This window comes from Choloepus didactylus, chromosome 15 (genome assembly GCF_015220235.1).
Source record: "Choloepus didactylus isolate mChoDid1 chromosome 15, mChoDid1.pri, whole genome shotgun sequence".
NCBI classification, from domain to species: Eukaryota; Metazoa; Chordata; class Mammalia; order Pilosa; family Megalonychidae; genus Choloepus; species Choloepus didactylus.
The window spans coordinates 69,005,213-69,028,581 of NC_051321.1; the positions used below are offsets into that span (position 1 = coordinate 69,005,213).

Below are 23,369 nucleotides of genomic sequence, written 5' to 3' on the forward strand. Positions count from 1 at the left end.
TAACAGACATATACAGGACATTACATCCCAAATCACCAGGATACACATACTTTTCTAGTGCTCATGGAACTTTCTCCAGAATAGATCATATGCTGGGACATAAAACAAGCCTCAATAAATGTAAAAAGATTGAAATTATTCAAAGCACATTCTCTGACCACAATGGAATACAATTAGAAGTCAATAACCATCAGAGACTTAGAAAATTCACAAATACCTGGAGGTTAAACAACACACTCCTAAACAATCAGTGGGTTAAAGAAGAAATAGCAAGAGAAATTGCTAAATATATAGAGACGAATGAAAATGAGAACACAACATACCAAAACCTATGGGATGCAGCAAAAGCAGTGCTAAGGGGGAAATTCATAGCATTAAACGCATATATTAAAAAGGAAGAAAGAGCCAAAATCAAAGAACTAATGGATCAACTGAAGAAGCTAGAAAATGAACAGCAAACCAATCCTAAACCAAGTAGAAGAAAAGAAATAACAAGGATTAAAGCAGAAATAAACGACATAGAGAACAAAAAAACAATAGAGAGGATAAATATCACCAAAAGTTGGTTCTTTGAGAAGATCAAAAGATTGACAAGCCCCTAGCTAGACTGACAAAATCAAAAAGACAGAAGACCCATATAAACAAAATAATGAATGAAAAAGGTGACATAACTGCAGATCCTGAAGAAATTAAAAAAATTATAAGAGGATACTATGAACAACTGTATGGCAACAAACTGGATAATGTAGAGGAAATGGACAATTTCCTGGAAACATATGAACAACCTAGACTGACCAGAGAAGAAATAGAAGACCTCAACCAACCCATCACAAGCAAAGAGATCCAATCAGTCATCAAAAATCTTCCCACAAATAAATGCCCAGGGCCAGATGGCTTCACAGGGGAATTCTACCAAACTTTCCAGAAAGAACTGACACCAATCTTACGCAAACTCTTTCAAAACATTGAAGAAAATGGAACACTACCTAACTCATTTTATGAAGCTAACATCAATCTAATACCAAAACCAGGCAAAGATGCTACAAAAAAGGAAAACTACCGGCCAATCTCCCTAATGAATATAGATGCAAAAATCCTCAACAAAATACTTGCAAATCGAATCCAAAGACACATTAAAAAAATCATACACCATTACCAAGTTGGGTTCATTCCAGGCATGCAAGGATGGTTCAACATAAGAAAATCAATCAATGTATTACAACACATTAAAAACTCGAAAGGGAAAAATCAATTGATCATCTCAATAGATGCTGAAAAAGCATTCGACAAAATCCAACATCCCTTTTTGATAAAAACACTTCAAAAGGTAGGAATTGAAGGAAACTTTCTCAACATGATAAAGAGCATATATGAAAAACCCACAGCCAGCATAGTACTCAATGGTGAGAGACTGAAAGCCTTCCCTATAAGATCAGGAACAAGACAAGGATGCCCGCTGTCACCACTGTTATTCAACATTGTGCTGGAAGTGCTAGCCAGGGCAATCCGGCAAGACAAAGAAATAAAAGGCATCCAAATTGGAAAAGAAGAAGTAAAACTGTCATTGTTTGCAGATGATATGATCTTATACCTAGAAAACCCTGAGAAATCGACGATACAGCTACTAGAGCTAATAAACAAATTTAGCAAAGTAGTGGGATACAAGGTTAATGCACATAAGTCAGTAATGTTTCTATATGCTAGAAATGAACAAACTGAAGAGACACTCAAGAAAAAGATACCATTTTCAATAGCAACTAAAAAAATCAAGTACCTAGGAATAAACTTAACCAAAGATGTAAAAGACCTATACAAAGAAAACTACATAACTCTACTAAAAGAAATAGAAGGGGACCTTAAAAGATGGAAAAATATTCCATGTTCATGGATAGGAAGGCTAAATGTCATTAAAATGTCAATTCTACCCAAACTCATCTACAGACTCAATGCAATCCCAATCAAAATTCCAACAACCTACTTTGCAGACTTGGAAAAGCTAGTTATCAAATTTATTTGGCAAGGGAAGATGCCTCGAATTGCTAAAGACACTCTAAAAAAGAAAAACGAAGTGGGAGGACTTACACTCCCTGACTTTGAAGCTTATTATAAAGCCACAGTTGCCAAAACAGCATGGTACTGGCACAAAGATAGACATATAGAGCAATGGAATCGAATTGAGAATTCGGAGATAGACCCTCAGATCTATGGCCGACTGATCTTTGATAAGGCCCCCAAAGTCACTGAACTGAGTCATAATGGTCTTTTCGACAAATGGGGCTGGGAGAGTTGGATATCCATATCCAAAAGAATGAAAGAGGACCCCTACCTCACCCCCTACACAAAAATTAACTCAAAATGGACCAAAGATCTCAATATAAAAGAAAGTACCATAAAACTCCTAGAAGCTAATGTAGGAAAACATCTTCAAGACCTTGTATTAGGCGGCCACTTCCTAGACTTTACACCCAAAGCACAAGCAACAAAAGAGAAAATAGATAAATGGGAACTCCTCAAGCTTAGAAGTTTCTGCACCTCAAAGGAATTTCTCAAAAAGGTAAAGAGGCAGCCAACTCAATGGGAAAAAATTTTTGGAAACCATGTATCTGACAAAAGACTGATATCTTGCATATATAAAGAAATCCTACAACTCAATGACAATAGTACAGACAGCCCAATTATAAAATGGGCAAAAGATATGAAAAGACAGTTCTCTGAAGAGGAAATACAAATGGCCAAGAAACACATGAAAAAATGTTCATCTTCACTAGCTATTAGAGAGATGCAAATTAAGACCACAATGAAATACCATCTAACACCGGTTAGAATGGCTGCCATTAAACAAACAGGAAACTACAAATGCTGGAGGGGATGTGGAGAAATTGGAACTCTTATTCATTGTTGGTGGGACTGTATAATGGTTCAGCCACTCTGGAAGTCAGTCTGGCAGTTCCTTAGAAAACTAGATATAGAGTTACCATTCGATCCAGCGATTGCACTTCTCAGTATATACCCGGAAGATCGGAAAGCAGTGACACGAACAGATATCTGCACGCCAATGTTCACAGCAGCATTATTCTCAATTGCCAAGAGATGGAAACAACCCAAATGTCCTTCAACAGATGAGTGGATAAATAAAATGTGGTATATACACACACGATGGAATACTACGCGGCAGTAAGAAGGAACGATCTCGTGAAACATATGACAACATGGATGAACCTTGAAGACATAATGCTGAGCGAAATAAGACAGTCACAAAAAGAGAAATATTATATGCTACCACTAATGTGAACTTTGAAAAATGTAAAACAAATGGTTTATAATGTAGAATGTAGGGGAACTAGCAATAGAGAGCAATTAAGGAAGGGGGAACAATAATCCAAGAAGAACAGATAAGCTATTTAACGTTCTGGGGATGCCCAGGAATGACTATGGTCTGTTAATTTCTGATGGATATAGTAGGAGCAAGTTCACAGAACTATGTTGCTATATTAGGTAACTTTCTTGGGGTAAAGTAGGAACATGTTGGAAGTTAAGCAGTTATCTTAGGTCAGTTGTCTTTTTCTTACTCCCTTGTTATGGTCTCTTTGAAATGTTCTTTTATTGTATGTTTGTTTTCTTTTTAACTTTTTTTTCATACAGTTGATTTAAAAAAGAAGGGAAAGTTAAAAAAAAAAAAAGAAAAAGAAGAAAAAAAAACGATGTAGTGCCCCCTTGAGGAGCCTGTGGAGAATGCAGGGGTATTCGCCTACCCCACCTCCATGGTTGCTAACATGACCACAGACATAGGGGACTGGTGGGTTCATGGGTTGAGCCCTCTACCACAGGTTTTACTCTTGGGAAGACGGTTGCTGCAAAGGAGAGGCTAGGCCTCCCTATGGTTGTGCCTAAGAGCCTCCTCCCGAATGCCTCTTTGTTGCTCAGATGTGGCCCTCTCTCTCTAGCTAAGCCAACTTGAAAGGTGAAATCACTGCCCTCCCCCCTACGTGGGATCAGACACCCAGGGGAGTGAATCTCCCTGGCAACATGGAATATGACTCCCGGGGAGGAATGTAGACCTGGCATCGTGGGACGGAGAACATCTTCTTGACCAAAAGGGGGATGTGAAAGGAAATGAAATAAGCTTCAGTGGCAGAGAGATTCGAAAAGGAGCTGAGAGGTCCCTCTGGTGGGCACTCTTACGCACACTTTAGACAACCCTTTTTAGGTTCTAAAGAATTGGGGTAGCTGGTGGTGGATACCTGAAACTATCAAACTACAACCCAGAACCCATCAATCTCGAAGACAGTTGTATAAAAATGTAGCTTATGAGGGGTGACAATAGGATTGGAAAAGCCATAAGGACCACACTCCACTTTGTCTAGTTTTTGGATGGATGAGTAGAAAAATAGGGGAAGGAAAGAAACAGACAAAGGTACCCAGTGTTCTTTTTTACTTCAATTGCTCTTTTTCACTCTAATTATTATTCTTGTTATTTTTGTGTGTGTGCCAATGAAGGTGTCAGGGATTGATTTGGGTGATGAATGTACCACTATGTAATGGTACTGTAAACAATCGAAAGTACGATTTGTTTTGTATGACTGCGTGGTATGTGAATATATCTCAATAAAATGAAGATTTAAAAAAAAAAAAAAAAAAAAAAGAATGCCCAGAATAAATAATAAAGTTACTTCCATCGGGGATGGGAAACCCTGAACAACCTGGAATCAAATTTGTCTTGTGTGCCCTTCCAGAAACAAGCTTATGATCGCACCATAATCAGCCCTGTATGGGCCTGCCCCTGGATCTACAGCTTTACAACACCCCCTGTTTTAGGTATCCATTTCTGGAAAGGAAAGATCTTATTTCAAATAATCTAAGTTTAAGTCAATATAGTTTTAGATTACTGAAATCTGGCATTGCTTTTGGTGGCGATAATTAAATTTAATATATTATGGAAAAAAAAAAAAGATCAGAGGAAACACAGTACCTAGAGCAACTAATCAAAGAACTAAAGATGAACGATGAGACCATGGCACGATATATAAAGGACATGAAGAAGAGCATGGCACAGGATATAAAGGACATCAAGAAGACCCTAGAAGAGCACAAAGAAGACATTGCAAGACTAAATAAAAAAATAGATGATCTTATAGAAATTAAAGAAACTGTTGACCAAAATAAAAAGATTCTGGATACTCACAGTACAAGACTAGAGGAAGTTGAACAACGAATCAGTGACCTGGGAGATGACAGAACAGAAAATGAAAGCACAAAGAATGGGGAAAAAAATTGAAAAAATTGAAATGGACCTCAAGGATATGATAGATAATATAAAACTTCCAAATATAAGACTCATTGGTTTTCCAGAGGGGAAGAAAAGGGTTAAGGTCCAGGAAGAATATTCAAAGAAATTGTTAGGGAAAACTTCCCAAATCTTCTAAACACCATAAATACACAAATCATAAATGCTCAGCGAACTCCAAATAGCATAAATCCAAATAAACCCACTCTGAGACATATTCTGATGACACTGTCAAATACAGAAGAGAAGGAGCAAGTTCTGAAAGCAGCAAGAGAAAAGCAATTCACCACATACAAAGGAAATAAGATAAGACTAAGTAGTGACTACTCAGCAGCCACCATGGAGGTGAGAAGGCAGTGGCATGACATATTTAAAATTCTGAGTGAGAAAAGTTTCCAACCAGGAATACTTTATCCAGCAAAGCTCTCCTTCAAATTTGAGGGAGAGCTTAAATTTTTCACAGACAAACAAATGCTGAGAGAATTTGCTAACAAGAGACCTGCCCTACTGGAGATACTAAAGGGAGCCCTACAGACAGAGAAACAAAGAAAGGACAGAGACTCATGGAGAAAGGTTCAGTACTAAAGAGATTCAGTATGGGTACATTAAAGGATATTAATAGAGAGAGAGAAAAATATATATGACAAACATAAACCAAAGGACAAGATGGCTGATTCAAGAAATGCCTTCACGGTTATAACGTTGAATGTAAATGGATTAAACTCCCCAATTAAAAGATATCAATTCACAGAATGGATCAAAAAAAAATGAACCATCAATATGTCGCATACAAGAGACTCATCTTAGACACAGGGACACAAAGAAATTGAAAGTGAAAGGATGGAAAAAAATATTTCATGCAAGCTACAGCCAAAAGAAAGGAGGTATAACAATATTAATCTCAGATAAAATAGACTTTAAATGCAGGGATGTTTTGAGAGACAAAGAAGGCCACTACATAATAATAAAAGGGGCAATTCAACAAGAAGAAATAACAATCATAAATGTTTATGCACCCAATCAAGGTGCCACAAAATACATGAGAGAAACACTGGCAAAACTAAAGGAAGCAATTGATGTTTCCACAATAATTGTGGGAGACTTCAACACATCACTCTCTCCTACAGATAGATCCACCAGACAGATAGGAAAATGAAAACCTAAACAATCTGATAAATGAATTAGATTTAACAGACATATATAGAACATTACATCCCAAATCACCAGGATACACATTCTTCTCTAGTGCTCACAGAACTTTCTCCAGAATAGATCATATGCTGGGACATAAAACAAGGCTCAATAAATTTAAAAAGATTGAAATTATTCAAAGCACATTCTCTGAACACAGTGGAATACAATTAGAAGTCAATAACCACCAGAGACTTAGAAAATTCACAAATATCTGGAGGTTAAACAACATACTCTTAAACAATCAGTGGGTTAAAGAAGAATAGCAAGAGAAATTGCTAAATATACAGAGACGAACGAAAATGAGAACACAACATACTAAAACCTATGGGATGCAGCAAAAGCGGTACTGAGGGGGAAATTTATAGCACGAAATGCATATATTAAAAAGGAAGAAAGAGCCAAAATCAAAGAACTAATGGATCAACTGAAGAAGCTAGAAAATGAACAGCAAACCAATCCTAAACCAAGTAGAAGAAAAGAAATAACAAGGATTAAAGCAGAAATAGATTACACAGGGAACAAAAACAATAGAGAGGATAAATAACACCAAAAGTTGGTTCTTTGAGAAGATCAACAAGATTGGCAAGCCCCTAGCTAGACTGACAAAATCAAAAAGAGAGAAGACCCATATAAACAAAATAGTGAATGAGAAAGGTGACATTACTGTGGATCCTGAAGAAATAAAAAAAAATTATAAGAGGATACTATGAACAACTGTACGGCAACAAACTGGATAATGTAGAAGAAATGGACAATTTCCTGGAAACATATGAACAACCTAGACTGACCAGAGAGGAAACAGAAGACCTCAACCAACCCATCACAAGCAAAGAGATCCAATCAGTCATCAAAAAGCTTCCCACAAATAAATGCCCAGGGCCAGATGGTTTCACAGGGGAATTCTACCAAACTTTCGAAAAAGAACTGACACCAATCTTACTTAAACTCTTTCAAAACATCGAAGAAAATGGAACACTACCTAACTCATTTTATGAAGCTAACATCAATCTAATACCAAAACCAGGCAAAGATGCTACAAAAAAGGACAACTACCGGCCAATCTCCCTAATGAATATAGATGCAAAAATCCTCAACAAAACACTTGCAAATCAAATCCAAAGACACATTAAGAAAATCATACACCATGACCAAGTGGGGTTCATTCCAGGCATGCAAGGATGGTTCAACATAAGAAAATCAATCAATGTATTACAACACATTAACAAATCAAAAGGGAAAAATCAATTGATCATCTCAATAGATGCTGAAAAAGCATTCGACAAAATCCAACATCCCTTTTTGATAAAAACACTTCAAAAGGTAGGAATTGAAGGAAACTTCCTCAATATGATAAAGAGCATATATGAAAAACCCATAGCCAGCATAGTACTCAATGGTGAGAGACTGAAAGCCTTCCCTCTAAGATCAGGAACAAGATAAGGGTGCCCACTGTCATCAGTGTTATTCAACATTGTGCTGGAAGTGCTAGCCAGGGCAATCCGGCAAGACAAAGAAATAAAAGGCATCCAAATTGGAAAGGAAGAAGTAAAACTGTCATTGGTTGCAGATGATATGATCTTATATCTGGAAAACCCCGAGAAATCGACGATACAGCTACTAGAGCTAATAAACAAATTTAGCAAAGCAGCAGGATACAAGATTAATGCACATAAGTCAGTAATGTTTCTATATGCTAGAAATGAACAAACTGAAGAGACACTCAAGAAAAAGATACCATTTTCAGTAGCAAGTAAAAAAATCAAGTACCAAGGAATAAACTTAACCAAAGATATAAAAGACCTATACAAAGAAAACTACATAACTCTACTAAAAGAAATAGAAGGGGACCTTAAAAGATGGAAAAATATTCCATGTTCATGGATAGGAAGGCTAAATGTCATTAAGATGTCAATTCTACCCAAACTCATCTACAGATTCAATGCAATCCTAATCAAAATTCCAACATCCTACTTTTCAGACTTGGAAAAGCTAGTTATCAAATTTATTTGGAAAGGGAAGATGCTTCAAATTGTTAAAGACACTCTAAAAAAGAAAAATGAAGTGGGAGGACTTACACCCCCTGACTCTGAAGTTTATTTTAAAGCCACAGCTGTCAAAACAGCATGGTACTGGCACAAAGATAGACATATAGATCAATGGAATCGAATTGAGAATTCAGAGATAGACCCCCAGATCTATGGCCGACTGATCTTTCATAAGGCCCCCAAAGTCACTGAACTGGGTCATAACGGTCTTTTCAACAAATGGGGCTGGGAGAGTTGGATACCCATATCCAAAAGAATGAAAGAGGACCCCTACCTCACAACTTACACAAAAATTAACTCAAAATGGACCAAAGATCTCAATATAAAAGAAAGTACCATAAAACTCCTAGAAGCTAATGTAGGAAAACATCTTCAAGACCTTGTATTAGGCGGCCACTTCCTAGACTTTACACCCAAAGCACAAGCAACAAAAGAGAAAATAGATAAATGGGAACTCCTCAAGCTTAGAAGTTTCTGCACCTCAAAGGAATTTCTCAAAAAGGTAAAGAGGCAGCCAACTCAATGGGAAAAAATTTTTGGAAACCATGTATCTGACAAAAGACTGATATCTTGCATATATAAAGAAATCCTACAACTCAATGACAATAGCACAGACAGCCCAATTATAAAATGGGCAAAAGACATGAAAAGACAGTTCTCTGAAGAGGAAATACAAATGGCCAAGAAACACATGAAAAAATGTTCAGCTTCACTAGCTATTAGAGAGATGCAAATTAAGACTACAATGAGATACCATCTCACACCAATTAGAATGGCTGCCATTAAACAAACAGGAAACTACAAATGCTGGAGAGGTTGTGGAGAAATTGGAACTCTTATTCATTGTTGGTGGGACTGTATAATGGTTCAGCCACTCTGGAAGTCAGTCTGGCAGTTCCTTAGAAAACTAGATACAGAGTTATCGTTCGACCCAGCAATTGCACTTCTCAGTATATACGCGGAAGATTGGAAAGCAGTGACAGAAACAGATATCTGCACGCCAATGTTCATAGCAGCATTATTCACAATTGCCAAGAGATGGAAACAACCCAAATGTCCTTCAACGGGTGAGTGGATAAATAAAATGTGGTATATACACAGAATGGAATCCTACATGGCAGTAAGAAGGAATGATGTTGTGAAACATGTGACAACATGGATGAACCTTGAAGACATAATGCTGAGCGAAATAAGCCAGGCACAAAAAGACAAATGTTATATGCTACCACTAACGTGAACTTCGAAAAATGTAAAACAAATAGTTTATAATGTAGAATATAGGGGGACTAGCGATAGAGAGTAATTAAAAAAGTGGGAACAATAATCCAATAAGAACAGATACGCTATCGTGGGTAAATTTAATGTTCTGGGAATGCCCAGGAATGACTATGGCCTGTTAATTTCTGATGGTTATAGCAGGAACAAGTTCACAGAAATGTTGCTATATTAGGTTACTTTCTTGGGGTAGAGTAGGAATATGTTGGAAGTAAAGTAGTTATTTTACGTTAGTTGTCTTTTTCTTACTCCCTTGTTATGATCTCTTTGAAATGTTCTTTTATTGTATGTTTTTAAAAATTTAATTTTAATTTTAATTTTAATTTTTCATACAGTTGATTAAAAAAAAAAAAACAGGAAAAAAATATGCAGAGCCCCCTTGAGGAGCTGGTGGAGAATGCAGGGGTATTGGCCTGCCCCACCGCGATGGTTGCTAACATGCCCACAGACATAGGGGACTGGTGGTTTGATGGGTTGAGCCCTCTACCAAGGATTTGCCCTTGGGAAGACTGTTGCTGCAAAGGAGAGGCTAGGCCTCTGTATAATTGTGCCTAAGAGCCTCCTCCCGAATGCCTCTTTGTTGCTCAAATGTGGCCCTCTCTGTCTAGCTAAGCCAACTTGGCAGGTGAAATCACTGCCCTCCCCGCTACGTGGGATCAGACACCCAGGGGAGTGAATCTCCCTGGCAACGTGGAATATGACTCCCGGGGAGGAATGTAGACCTGGCATCGTGGGATATAGAACATCATCTTGACCAAAAGGGGCATGTGAATGGAAATGAAATAAACTTCAGTGGCAGAAAGATTCCAAAAGGAGCCGAGAGGTCACTCTCGTGAGCACTCTTACACACAATATAGACAACCCTTTTTAGGTTCTAATGAATTGGGGTAGCTGGTGGTAGATACCTGAAACTATCAAACTACAACCCAGAACCCATGAATCTTGAAGACAATTGTATAAAAATGTAGCTTATGAGGGGTGAGAATGGGATTGGGAAAGCCATAAGGACCACACTCCCCTTTGTCTAGTTTATGGATGGATGAGTAGAAAAATAGGGGAAGGAAACAAACAAACAAACAAACAGTCAAAGGCACCCAGTGTTCTTTTTTACTTTAATTGCTCTTTTTCACTTTAATTATTATTCTTGTTATTTTTGTGTGTGTGGTAATGAAGGTGTCAGGGATTGATTTTGGTGATGAATGTACAACTATGTAATGGTACTGTGAACAATCGAATGTACGATTTGTTTTGTATGACTGCGTGGTATGTGAATGTATGTCAATAAAATGATGAAAAAAAAAAGAGTAAATGATGCAGTAAAAGTAAGCACATTTTGGAAACCACTCACCACGTTGCAAACTAAAAGCTGAGTATTGAGGAGTAAAGGTGCCTGGACCAGTAGAACTGCTTGGAGGGGTTTCCAGCACTCAACATATCAATGTGACATTTGTTGAACATGCTTTTAAATGGTTAAGGGAGCTTCACAATTTGCCAGGTATTCTGAAGGCTCTCTTCTGTTTGGTCCTTCTGGCACTTAGAAAGTTATGAAGGTAACAGGACTAAGCACTAGATACAGGCTAACATCCCATTTCAGCTCATCAAATAATTACTGGGACTATTTTCATAGTATATATCAATGCAGTTTCCAGGCTGGTCTCTTCACTTAAATGCAATACTTTTTCTGCCATATTGTGCCTATTTAATGTAAATTCTATGTAAAGTCACAATTAAGTTTTTCAAATTCCCACCAATTCTGAGCTTTTTTATGATAAAACTTATGGCTCTTTTAAAATCAGATGTGAAATACAATGCTGTGACAGGCTATCAAGAATAAAATCCGAGATAAACTGCATACCTTCTAAATGGCACTGAACTAGGCACTTTATAGGCATTATCTCACAATCCTCAAACCAATCATTTGGGGTTGCTATAATTGCCATCTTCATTTTATGGATGAAACAGAAGAACAGAATTTGGTGTCTTGCCCCAAACCACAAAGCTAAGAAGTAGTGGGGCCAGGATTTGAACTGAATTCTGTCTCAAAAACCCACGCCTTATGCAAATAATAACTAACTCTAATAATACACAATTTAAGATAAGTGTGATTTTACTTAGTTTACTGTTTTGTGTCTTCATAATAAATCAGTGTATGCTTATATTGCTAGAGCAGTGAATTTATTTAAATTCAATGAATTTAATTCATATATTTTGGTATTTATTCAAACACTTTGTTGCCCCAAAGACAGCTTTAGTATGGCATATTAGTCTTTATTTCTTCATTTCCCTGTCAATCCTTACACAGAGGAAAGGGTGAACGTGATAATAGACATGGCAGGAACTGTGTATGTCATTTATTATAAACTGTCTTGTATTTTTATCTTTACAGATTACTGGCCTGGAGGAAGGGAGGAAGTGATGGTCATTTTTGTGTGATATGCCTCAGACAGAAGAAAGTTGAAAATAACCTCTTTCAAAACATACGAATCTGAACTCTTTGGTTCAATTTAGGTATATTTTAACAGAGTGTACACAGAGAGCTATGAACATTCAGTTTATTTTCTTTTTCTATATGGTTAAAAAATGCCACACCTTTTAGCATGAAATAAAATTTAGAAACACCAGTAGCAAACTAATCAACACAGTTTAGCTTTAAAAAAGAATCAGAAATTCATCGGTGATGTAAAATTTCTCAAATTTGGGACGTGAGATTCCAAATATTCTTCTAAGATTCAAGAATGAATATTCAACACAATTAGGATAACAGAGTCAATTTTTTTTCTTCAGTGGAGGAAATGCCAGATCAACATGTGACTTACTGGGGAAGTAGTAGTAGTAACATTAATGAAGGCTACACGAGCAGGCATTATATAATTCACCTGGACAGAAGACAAAGTGCCAATTAAAGGTAGCTGGAACCTCAGAGTTGTTTTTTTTTTTTTTTAAAAAAAAAACTTTTCCTTGATATTTTAATTTCCTTTTTCTCCTTCCTTCTCAGACAGTTCTAGACACAAGTTACAAAGAATTCAAAACAAATAAAATTCTATGTAATTTATAATTGATTAACTCTACCAATATGTCTTTTTTCCCTCCAATTTACCTCTCCAAAAACAAGTAAAAGGAAACGTTTATACTTACTAGAAAGAACAGTTGTAAGAAAAATGTAGTCTGAAAAGGATATGAGCCCACATTCTCCAAGGGTGTAGAATATACTGCCTTCATCAGCAAATTTTTCTCGTTCTTGGGAAATTTTCTGTTTAATGTATGGTCCCCATCAAAAGATAAAAAGAAGATACAACTGAATTAGAAAATAAATAATTAGTAATGAATCATCATTTATCTGACAGTTTTATGCTATTTATTCTAAGTATTTCTTTGAGGGCCATTCCCAATCAATGGATCCTTTACAGTTTTCAAGGTGATGAAAATTACAAGAGAAAAGACTGTTTTGTTTGTTTGTTTGTTTCAGCATTGGCTTAATACAAAAATTGAAAAATAAAACAATTCATCTTCTTCTATAGAGACACACAAAGTAGTAAAAAATAGAAACAAAAACGAATGAAAAAAACTAAAAGGAAATGAATTCTAATTGGCTAAGAAAAACTGTATTGTATTGCCAATGATCAGAAATAAGGAGGTAAGCAACTATTTCCAAGGCCCCCACAAAAGCTCAGAAAACTAATTTCTGAAATATTTATTTTTACCTATGTCCCCAAGAATCTTCATTTTGGAACACAGAACAGTATGCAGAGAGTAAATAGCATCTCTGAAATACAATTTCAAATCACACATACATGCGAAGTTTTAGGCATTTAATTAAATCATATTTATTGTTAGCTTGGTGCAGGCACCTAAATTTCAGCAATCTGACGAAACTGTCTCCCAAAGCTTAGCTTTTACTCTAAGTATATATTCCCTTCCTTTAATCCATAAAGCTTACAAAGAGAGTTAATTCCCAGCTTCGAAAACGGTCTCTCTGGCAATTGGGCTCTTCTTGGGTGCTTAAGCAAACCTATCCAGTTTTCTGAATTCCTAGACAAACCATAAACTTAGTGGAGACGTTTAAGATTTTTTCAAAAACCGAAAAGGATCCACCAAAGAGAAGTGAATTTCATAAGTTCTGGCCCAACCAAAGATATTAAAGGAATTATTCTGGGTACCAGTAAAGAAATAGGAGGTTTTAAAAACCCAAACCAACAAAGCGCAATCAAAGTAACAATGTCATGCAAGCACAAAATAAGAGGCAAGATTGCAAGCATAACTTCAGGAGTAATTTCATGAAAACTAAACCGACAAGCATCACCACATCAGCATCCAGGTACACGATTGTCCAATAGATAAGTTACCTCTGTCTAGTGGCGATTCCATCACACACCACAAAGGAAAGAAAACTGGTTAACCAATTGAAAACACATGTTCCAAGGGACTCAACATGAAGGCACTTTGCATAATTTTCTTAGTAAACCCATAGCCTCTGCTGGGTAGCTGCTTGTTTGTATGAGTTAGAAACCATAGACAGGTAAAAGTTCATAGGTGAATGTCAACAAAGCAGTACTAGATTTTGATGGTGGAATCTGCTTAGGAAAGGGCTTTTGTCACTTTGTTAGTGGCTGACAGAAGGCATGGTCCTGCCTGACAGCATTTAGAGATTAGTTCTTAAGCTGTCAACAAAAATAAGCACATAGTCCAATATGTTCTAATTAAGGTTTAGACCACATATCACACTTGATCTTCTACCAAGAGACTAAACATACATTCCAGACCAAAACCAAAACCAAGACTAGTGGTTGAGGACTAGAGCAGCAAAGCCTTTTAGTGGGAAGTTAATATTTAAATTTCTCAAAATAAAAGAAACAAATGATTATATACTTTCTACATTATACACGATACTGCAAAAAATAAATGTGAATAGGAAAAAATACACAAAATGAGAACAGGTCCCTAAATGTATACCGTTACTTGCCAGAATAATAAATGTGTATAGAAGCTGAGCACTGCAGAGTAATTATGAACTAATCTTATGGCAAGGTTGCTATAAGGAATTAAAATAAACAATATATTGGGAGTCAGAAACTGAGAGACAGACAAAAGTCTAAGGACCGAGTGAAACAGGGCAGCTAAACCAAAAAGCAAACCTAACATTATTTTTGTAACAATCACCTGGACCATGCAGCTGCTCATAAGATAATGAAAAGACAAATCTAATTTTGTTGGTAACTTCTAATTTTGATATAATAGAAAAGTTAAAAGATTAGTATAAGAAACTTCCACATGCTTTTTACCTGGATTCACCAATAGTTTACATTTTTACCCCATTTGCTTTATCTATGCTTTTTTTTTCTTCCTGCATCATTTAAAAAAGTCAATTAGAGACATGATATTCCTTCTCACTTAAATACTTCAGTAGGTATTTCCTAAGACCGACCACATTCTCTCACATAGCAGAGAACACATTAATCAAAACCAGGAACCCTGATACACTTACTATTACCTAATCCACAGTCTATTTTCAAATTTAGTCAACTGTTCCAAAAATGCCCTTTCTAGCTACATTTTCTCCAGTCCAGGAGCTAATCCATGATCATACACTGCATTTAGTTTTTATGTCTCTTTTACCGTCCATTAATCTGGAAAAGCCTTCCTTTGACTTTTTTTTTCTTTCCTTCTAAGGTTTATTATTATTGTTATTTATTGTGGCAAAATACACTTAACAAAAACTTCACCACTTTAACCCTTTTCAAGTATACAATTTGGTGGCATTTAGTCCATTCATAATATTGGGCAACTATCATCACTATCTAGTTCCAGAACATTTTTGTTAACCAAAAAGAAAGCCATACCCTTTAAGAGTCACTTCTCAGATTCTGGCCACTACTAATCTGCTTTTTGTTTCTATGGATTTGCCTATTCTGGACATTTCATACAAATGGAATCATACAATATGTGGTCTTTTGTGTCTGGCTTCTTTCACTTAGCACCATGTTTTCAAGGCTCATCCATATTGTAGCATATGTCAGCATTTCACTCTTGTTTAGAACTGATTAATATTTCAGTGGATGCATATACCACATTTTGTTTATTCATTCATGGTTGTTTCCACTTTTTGGCTATGGTGAATAGTGCTCCTATGAACACTCGGGTCTAAGTTTCTGTTTGAACGCAGAAATGTGTTCAGGCAGCCATATACCTAGGAGTGGAACAGGTGGGTCATATAGTAACTCTATGTCACACTTTTTGAAGAATCATCAAACTGTTTTTCACAGCTGCTACGTAATGTTACATTTCCCCCAGCAATGTATGAGGGTTCCAATTTCTCCATATCCTGGTTAACACTTATTTCTTTGATTATAACCATCGTAATGGGTGTGAAGTGGTAGCTCATTAAGATTTTGATTTGCATTTCCCTATTGCCTAATGATGTTAAGCATCATTTCACGTGCTTGTATATAAATAAATATTTTTGTATAACTATGGAGAAATGTCTCGTCAAATCCTTTGCCTGTTTTTAAATTGGATTGTTTGTCTTTTTGTTGAGTTGTAGAGTTCTTTACATGTTCAGAATACTATATCCTTATCAGATAAACGATTTGTAAATATTTTTTCTCATTCTCTGCGTTTTCACTTTGTTGATGGTGTCCTTTGATGCACAAAACTTAAATTTTGTCGTTTTGCTTTTGGTGTCCTAAGAAACCTTTCACAAATTGAAGGTCAGGAAAATTTATCCCTGTGTTTCCTTCTAAGAGTTTTATGGTTTTAGCTCATATTTAGGTAGTTGCTATATTTTGAGTTAATTTTGCATATAAGAGTCCAACTCATTTTTTTGCATGTGAAAAATAACCAGTTGTCCCAGCACTATTTGTCGAAGATACTATTCTTTCCCTATGAAACCGTCTTGGCACCCTTGTCAAAAATCAATTGATCATAGATGTATGGGTTTATTTCTGGAATCTCAATTCTATTCCATCAATCTATATCGATCCTTATACCAGTACCACACAGTTTGACATTGGGAAGGGTGAGTCCTCCAACTTTGTTCTGCTTTTTCAAGACTGCTTTAACTATTTGGTTCCTTGTAATTCTGTATGAATTTGAGGATCGGATTTCCATTTCTGCAAAAAAGGTCAGTAGGATTTTGATAGGGAATACATTGAATCCTTAGATCACATCAAATCCATGTCTTTCCAATTATTTGTCTTGTTTAATTTCTTTCAGTAATATTGTAGTTTTCAGGGTAGAAGTCTTGTGTCTTCTTGGTTAAATGTATTCCTAAGTATTTTATTCTTTTTGATGCAATTGTAAATGGGATTGTTTTCTCAATTTCCTTTTCAGATTGGCCATTGCTAGTGTATAGAAATACAGTTGATATTTATTATGTTGATCTTATATCTTCAAATTTGCTGAATCTATTTATTATTTTGTAGATACTTTAGGAGTGTTTTTATCATGAAAGGGTGTTGAATCTTGTCAAATGCTTTTCTGCATCAACTGAGATGACCATGTGGTTTTCCCCTTTCATTCTATTATTGGGGTGTAGTACATTGATTTTGTACATTGAGGTACCCTTGCATTCCTGGGATAAATCCCACTTGGTTATGGTGTATAATCCTTTTAATACACTATTGAGTATGAAATACTACTCAGCAATAAAATAATATTAAAATAAACATTAAATATTTTATTACAATAAATAATAAAAATAATATTGTGAGCATAACATACTAATACACACAAATAATACAATTTATTTATCCACTCCCTTGTTGATAAACAATTAAGCATTTTTCAGTTCTTGGCTATTATGAATAAAGCTGCTATGAACATTTTTGTACATGTATTTTTGGATATATATTTTCATTTCTCTTGGGTAAATACTTGGGAATAGAATTGCTGCATCAATATGTTTTTCTGTGTTAAGAAACTGAAAACTTTCCCCAAGAAGTTCTAACTTTACTCCCACAATCAATGTACGAGTGTTCCAATTGCTCTGTGCCATCACCAAATTTGTGCTGCCAGTCTTTAAAATTTTAGCCATCTGAGTGGGTATCTCATCATGCACACTTTTGCATTTCCCTGATGGTCCAAGTTGTTAAGCACCTTCTACTTTGTTTATTGGCAATTGAATGTCTTTCTTTTGGATGCATCTGTTCAGGTCTTTGCCCATTTTTCTTCTTCCTTTTTTTTCTATTTTTTTTTTATTAGAGCAATTGCATGTTTACAGAAAAATTATAATTTGTCCACTTTTAATTGGGTTGTTTGTCTTTTTATTATTGATCAGTACAAGCTCATTACATATTCTGGATATATGGCATTTGTCAATGTCCAGACTCCAAGATGATCCCAATATTCCTGCCTCCTGGTACTCATACCCCTATAAAGTCCCCTCCCACACTAAATCAGTTGGTCTGTGTGATCAGTAGAATATACCTGAGAAGATGGCATGTGGTTTCTGGGCTAGGTCATAAAAAGGCATTGAGATTTCTGCTTTGCTCTCTTTGGGGGAAGCCAGATGCTATTTGAAAAGCACACTCAAGCAGGCCTTTGGAGAGGCCCATAGGAAAAGGATCTAAAGTTTTCCACCACTAGTGAGTGCTATCTCACAAGCCATTTAAGAGAGCCACCTTGGAAGTGAACCCTCCAGTTTCAGTCAAACTAGATGACTGAGGTCCCAGCTGACATCTGACTTCAACCTCATGAAAGACCCTAAACTGGGAACCTTCTAGCCAAACTGCTCCTGAATTCCTGATCCACAGAAACCACAAGAGACAACAAATGATTATTGTTGTTTTAAGCCAAAAAGCTTTGGATTTGTTAATCAGCAATATAGAACAAATACAGTCAAATATATGTATTAGAAATATTTTGTCAGCCTGTGACTTGTCTTTTTAATTCTATTTTGACAATCAGAAGTTTTAAATTTTCATAAAGTCTAACATTGATTTTTTTTCATTTATGGTTATTGCCTCCTTAAGTTGTCTAATAAATCTTTACTTATTCCAGTTCATACAGATATTCTTACTTTTTTCCCTAGAAGTCTTACAGTTTTAGATTTTACATTTAGGTCCATGATCTATTTTGAATGAATTTCGTGTATGGCTTTAAGGTTCATGTTATAAATATACATCTATATATTCTCCAGTTGTTTCAAAACTATTGGTTGAAAACACTTTCCTTTCCCCATTGAATTATTTTGGCACCTTTGTTAAAAATCAATTGACCATGTAAGTATACATACTCTTCCATGGTATTTTCTGCCTTTAATAACTCATTTTTCTCTTGAGGTCTTTTGATTCCTAGTAAGGTATATGATTGTTTTTTTAAAGTATAAGTAAATATAGAATTATATGAAAGGTTAAAAGGCAGCTTGTAGGGTGAGCATGTGGGGTCATGGTTTAGGCCCAGTCACTGCCACCATTAAATAAGTCTTTGTTTGTGATGTGCTCTGTGCAATTGAGTCGTAAGTATCTTCAGAATTTTTAGTAAAGATCTACATGTCTCTTCCATGCTTCCGGAGTTGGGGTTGGAGAGAGGAGAAGAGAGGGAGAGAAGTCAGTTGTATGTTTTCAGAGGCATCTTGTTAAGATTGGTCTTAAGAGGATGACACCTCAGATTTGTTCAGTTACCTTTAGGATTATATATCTATTTATCACTCCAACAGTTTGTAGCTGGGTTTACAAGTATCCAAAACTCAAAAAAAGGTTCTTACAAAATTTATGAATGTATTAAATCAAAAAGGCACCAAAGGTTTCATAAAATCATCAAATTTAATGTCTCAAATTGTTTAAAGTTAGAAGCAGAATCAAATAAATAAGTAAAAAAATTTTGGAGGAAATGGGAGCTTTAGTTACCAGAAAGCCTATTTTGTGTTCTCTGGAGGCTTCTTAGCAGACCTTTTGTCCCACAATACTGACACAGCACTTGAGCTTTTTAATGAAGATACTATAAAAAAAAAGCTTAAGTCTCAATCAAGCTTCCATCAAAGACCTGATTATATCATAGGTGATATTCTCAAATCAACTAATGATGGCACATGGGGAAACTTAGTCTGATAATGAACAAATTTTAAAAAGCCCTAAAGTATGATGAAAATGGAAAATCAGCATTGAAGGAGGGGAATGGGAAGTTTTTTGGTTATTTTTTTCTCACTCCAAAAGTCATATCAATGTTTAATTCTGCAAACTGAGAATGTCAAGTAAAATATTCCTTCACTTAATCTTTTGGATAATGTTTGATCTTTGACTAAATGTTAAGTTTATTCCCCCCCCCCCCCAAATAAACACACTTATATGGTTCAGGAAAGATCTGAAGGCAAGTTCTAAGTAAACATAATCCTCCTCAACAGACTGATGATAATGTTCATTTTCTCTCACTTGTCCAGAGGTGTTATTATTTTTAACTAATGAATATTTATATTAATATATAATTTTTACTAGCAAAAGCAATCCTAAAATTTGTATTTAATTCAAGAATTTAATATAATGGGCAGACTCTAAGAAAACAAATTTCTGCATATACAAGTCAGAAGAAATAAAATACATTCCAATTCTATTGTAAGGGCAAATAATGTGAAGCTAGGTTAAGAAAAGAAAAAAAAGGTAAGAGCCTAAAGAAACTTATTTCATATTAAAGTTCCTGAGGTAAGATTATAGCAATACTTGTTTTGCTGAAAACTATTAAAGCAGAACTGGGTATTTTAAAAAGAGATCATAACTGCAGATAACTTACAGAGCATTATGGTATTTTATGCAGCTCTGAAGTTACATATCATCAAATTTATTCCAATCAAGTTGAATCTCTGAAGTTAAGGGTGTTATAACAGAATGCCCATCAAATTCTTTGAATAGCATTTCTGTTCAACTTACTGACAAATGTTATGCCATTTAAAGAACAAAAATATGCAAAATATTTCAGAGCAATGTCAATTGACTTAAATGAACATAATATAATTGTTTTATTATCCACCTACATGACCTAGTCCTAGATCTTATTCATTTCAAATTTTTAAACATAGTTGTAGACTCATTATCACTAAGACATTCAACTTACTAACCTCAAGTAAAGGCAAATAAATAAATACTCACATACAGTTCTGGTATTTATCTCAACTACACCATATCCTGAATATTATTCTTTAGATAAGCAGAAAGACTTAGAAGTAAACCTTATTACAGCATACTGCAGACACATATGTAATTGCAACATGTCACAGTGGGTCTAAGACCTGAATTGTTTTACCAGGATGGCTTTGTGCTGAAACAGCCACATTTGGAGTCTTGACCATTTATATAAACTGATAAAAACAACTTGCTAAAGTTGCAGGTGCCATCAGGGGCCCTGAACAGGGTTTTCCAGATATGGCTAGAATTCGTTAGTGCTCACTGTGCTCCAACAGTGAATCCTAATTAGTTACAGGGTGATCCAAAAAGGGCCAATAGTTTTGCCTTCTGGGACTCAGCTAGAAAAATTATTATCTAGGAGTGAAGTCTCATTATTTCTTTGACCCACTTTTCAAGTTGTAAAGTTTTAAATAAAGTTTTTCTATATAATAGAAGTCGATGGAATATGCTTGCAATATAGATACTTGGCATATCATCTAGACCTCAAAACATCTCTGGTGTATGGAAAATCTGATAAAGAACACAGCTTTACTATTTAAGTTATGATGTTATCCTTTATGAAGTTGAAATAACTGGATTATTTTAATATTAGCATTTCTCTATATTGCTGAAACACATTTCAGAGTTTACCTAAATCCCTCGAGTAATATTTGAGGTTGTACTTCAAAAACAAATTAATGATAATAAATAATAAGCTTCTTCCAGAAAATGCAATTTTGGTATATCATGTCCAAATAACAAATAGTATTTCTACCTAGGGATGGGGTTGGGCAGGGAGTATGGGAGTGTTACAGAAAATTCAGCAATTTTCCCATGCACTTGATGCTCACTTCATTATGTAATTAGTACATGGATAGATGCCAAAGCCTTGGTAAAATCAATCTTAAACAGTCACACTATTCCCAATCAAACACAAAATGTTGCACAGTTAAAAAATGTGTGTTACCCTTCCACTCCTGCCCCTGAATTGAGGAAAGGTAGAATTTGGGGATATGTCAGATAAAAATTAAATTGAGATGTTTCTAATTTAGAGTAGTTTATAATTTCCTCTTCTCTTGACTCAGAGTTTCTTTCAAACTTTTTGAAGGTTATACTACATTTGAGGCAAATAAACATAAATTACTGTGCAACAAACTGTGGAAGGTGAATGCTTAAGATACTGTACAGTTCACTCTGCCAGAAAGCAATTCTCTTTTCAGTCCCAATTCTAACCAACTTAGGCTCTGAGAACAACTCCAAACACCTAGAAGGCAAATGTTTCCCTATTTCATTAACTGGATGGCTACAGATAAAATGGATACAAATGAAAGTGCTTAAAAAAAAAAAAGACAATTTTCCTCAGCTGCCGCTAAGGCCCTCACATCATCTGGTGACTAGCGACGTGCCTAGCAGTTACCTGCCCAGCACTCGCCCATACCGTGGCCTCTGTCTCCAAGCTCACCTGCATCTACTTCGTCCTTATCCTCTACTATGGTGAGGTCGCTGTCAGGGAGGATAAGATCAATGTCCTCATTAAAGTAGCTGTTTAAATTTGAACCTTTCTGGCCTGGCTTGTTTGCAGAGACCCTGGCTGAGGTCAACAACGGGAACCTTATCTGCAAAGCGGGGGCTGGTGGACTTGTTCCAGCAGCAAGTGCTGCAACAGCAGGAGGCCCTGCCCCTTCACCACTGCTGCGCCAGCTGAGGAGAAGAGAGTGGAAGCAAAGAAAGAATCTGAGGAGTCTGATGATGACATGGGCTTTGGTCTTTTTGACTAAACCCCTTTTGTAACATGTTCAATTAAAGCTGAACTCTTTTAAAAAAAAAGGCAGAAGATTTGATTAAAGCAATAATAAAAATTCAAAAGTCTACTGGCATAGCATTAACTTCCAAGGAAATGATAAAACTTTTAAAATGATTTCTTATAGTTCTCAGTATCTGATGAGGTATTACCAAAATCCAAGAAGAGGAAAATCTTCAACTCTATTATTTTCTACTACATTACGCCTGCATACTTGCCTCAAAGCAGCTCTGGAATGGCAAAGTCTAAGTATTGATGTTATTATCTGCTACCTAAATTTAAGAATTTAATTTTGAGCTTTGGCCACACAAATAGACCAGTGCTGAAAAGACTCTAGTTTAGCAGCAGTCTTTGTTTTAGTCACATGGGTTATAAAAAAGGCTTCCCTATCGCTTAACATAAAAACAGCCTGAGGTGTAAAATTTGAGAACTGTCAAAATAGTAATTTCACCTTCTTCCAATTGGAAGAAATTATTACAAGAAAAAAATATGCATCATAAGAACAAAGATAAAAGTCTCTCCCTGAAGATCTCTGTTCACACCCTTAATTTACACTGATCTAGGAACTTTCAACTACCTGGAAATCCTTTAGACAAAGAATTTTTAAATCAATCTTGAAACCAAATATTTATAGGTTTCTCTTGAGCACTACTGTCCATTAAAGACATAGCAAGAATTCA

At 35.7% G+C, this 23,369-nt stretch overlaps 1 protein-coding gene and 1 pseudogene across 2 annotated transcripts in view; one reads left to right on the forward strand and one right to left on the reverse strand.

The window, feature by feature from the left end:
* The window catches only part of MICU1 (mitochondrial calcium uptake 1), a 280,725-nt gene that overhangs the window by 136,681 nt on the left and 120,675 nt on the right, over positions 1-23,369 (reverse strand). Inside the window, exons 6-7 of one of the 2 annotated variants that reach the window (XM_037804431.1) lie at positions 14,142-14,147; positions 12,934-13,048 (exon numbers count right to left, since the gene is read on the reverse strand). In XM_037804431.1, coding sequence (XP_037660359.1) covers positions 12,934-13,048; positions 14,142-14,147 — 121 coding nt within the window. The remainder of the gene's footprint in view (positions 1-12,933; positions 13,049-14,141; positions 14,148-23,369) is intronic. The other variant, XM_037804432.1, reaches the window with a different exon arrangement.
* Positions 15,961-22,666, forward strand: LOC119510720 (annotated as a pseudogene).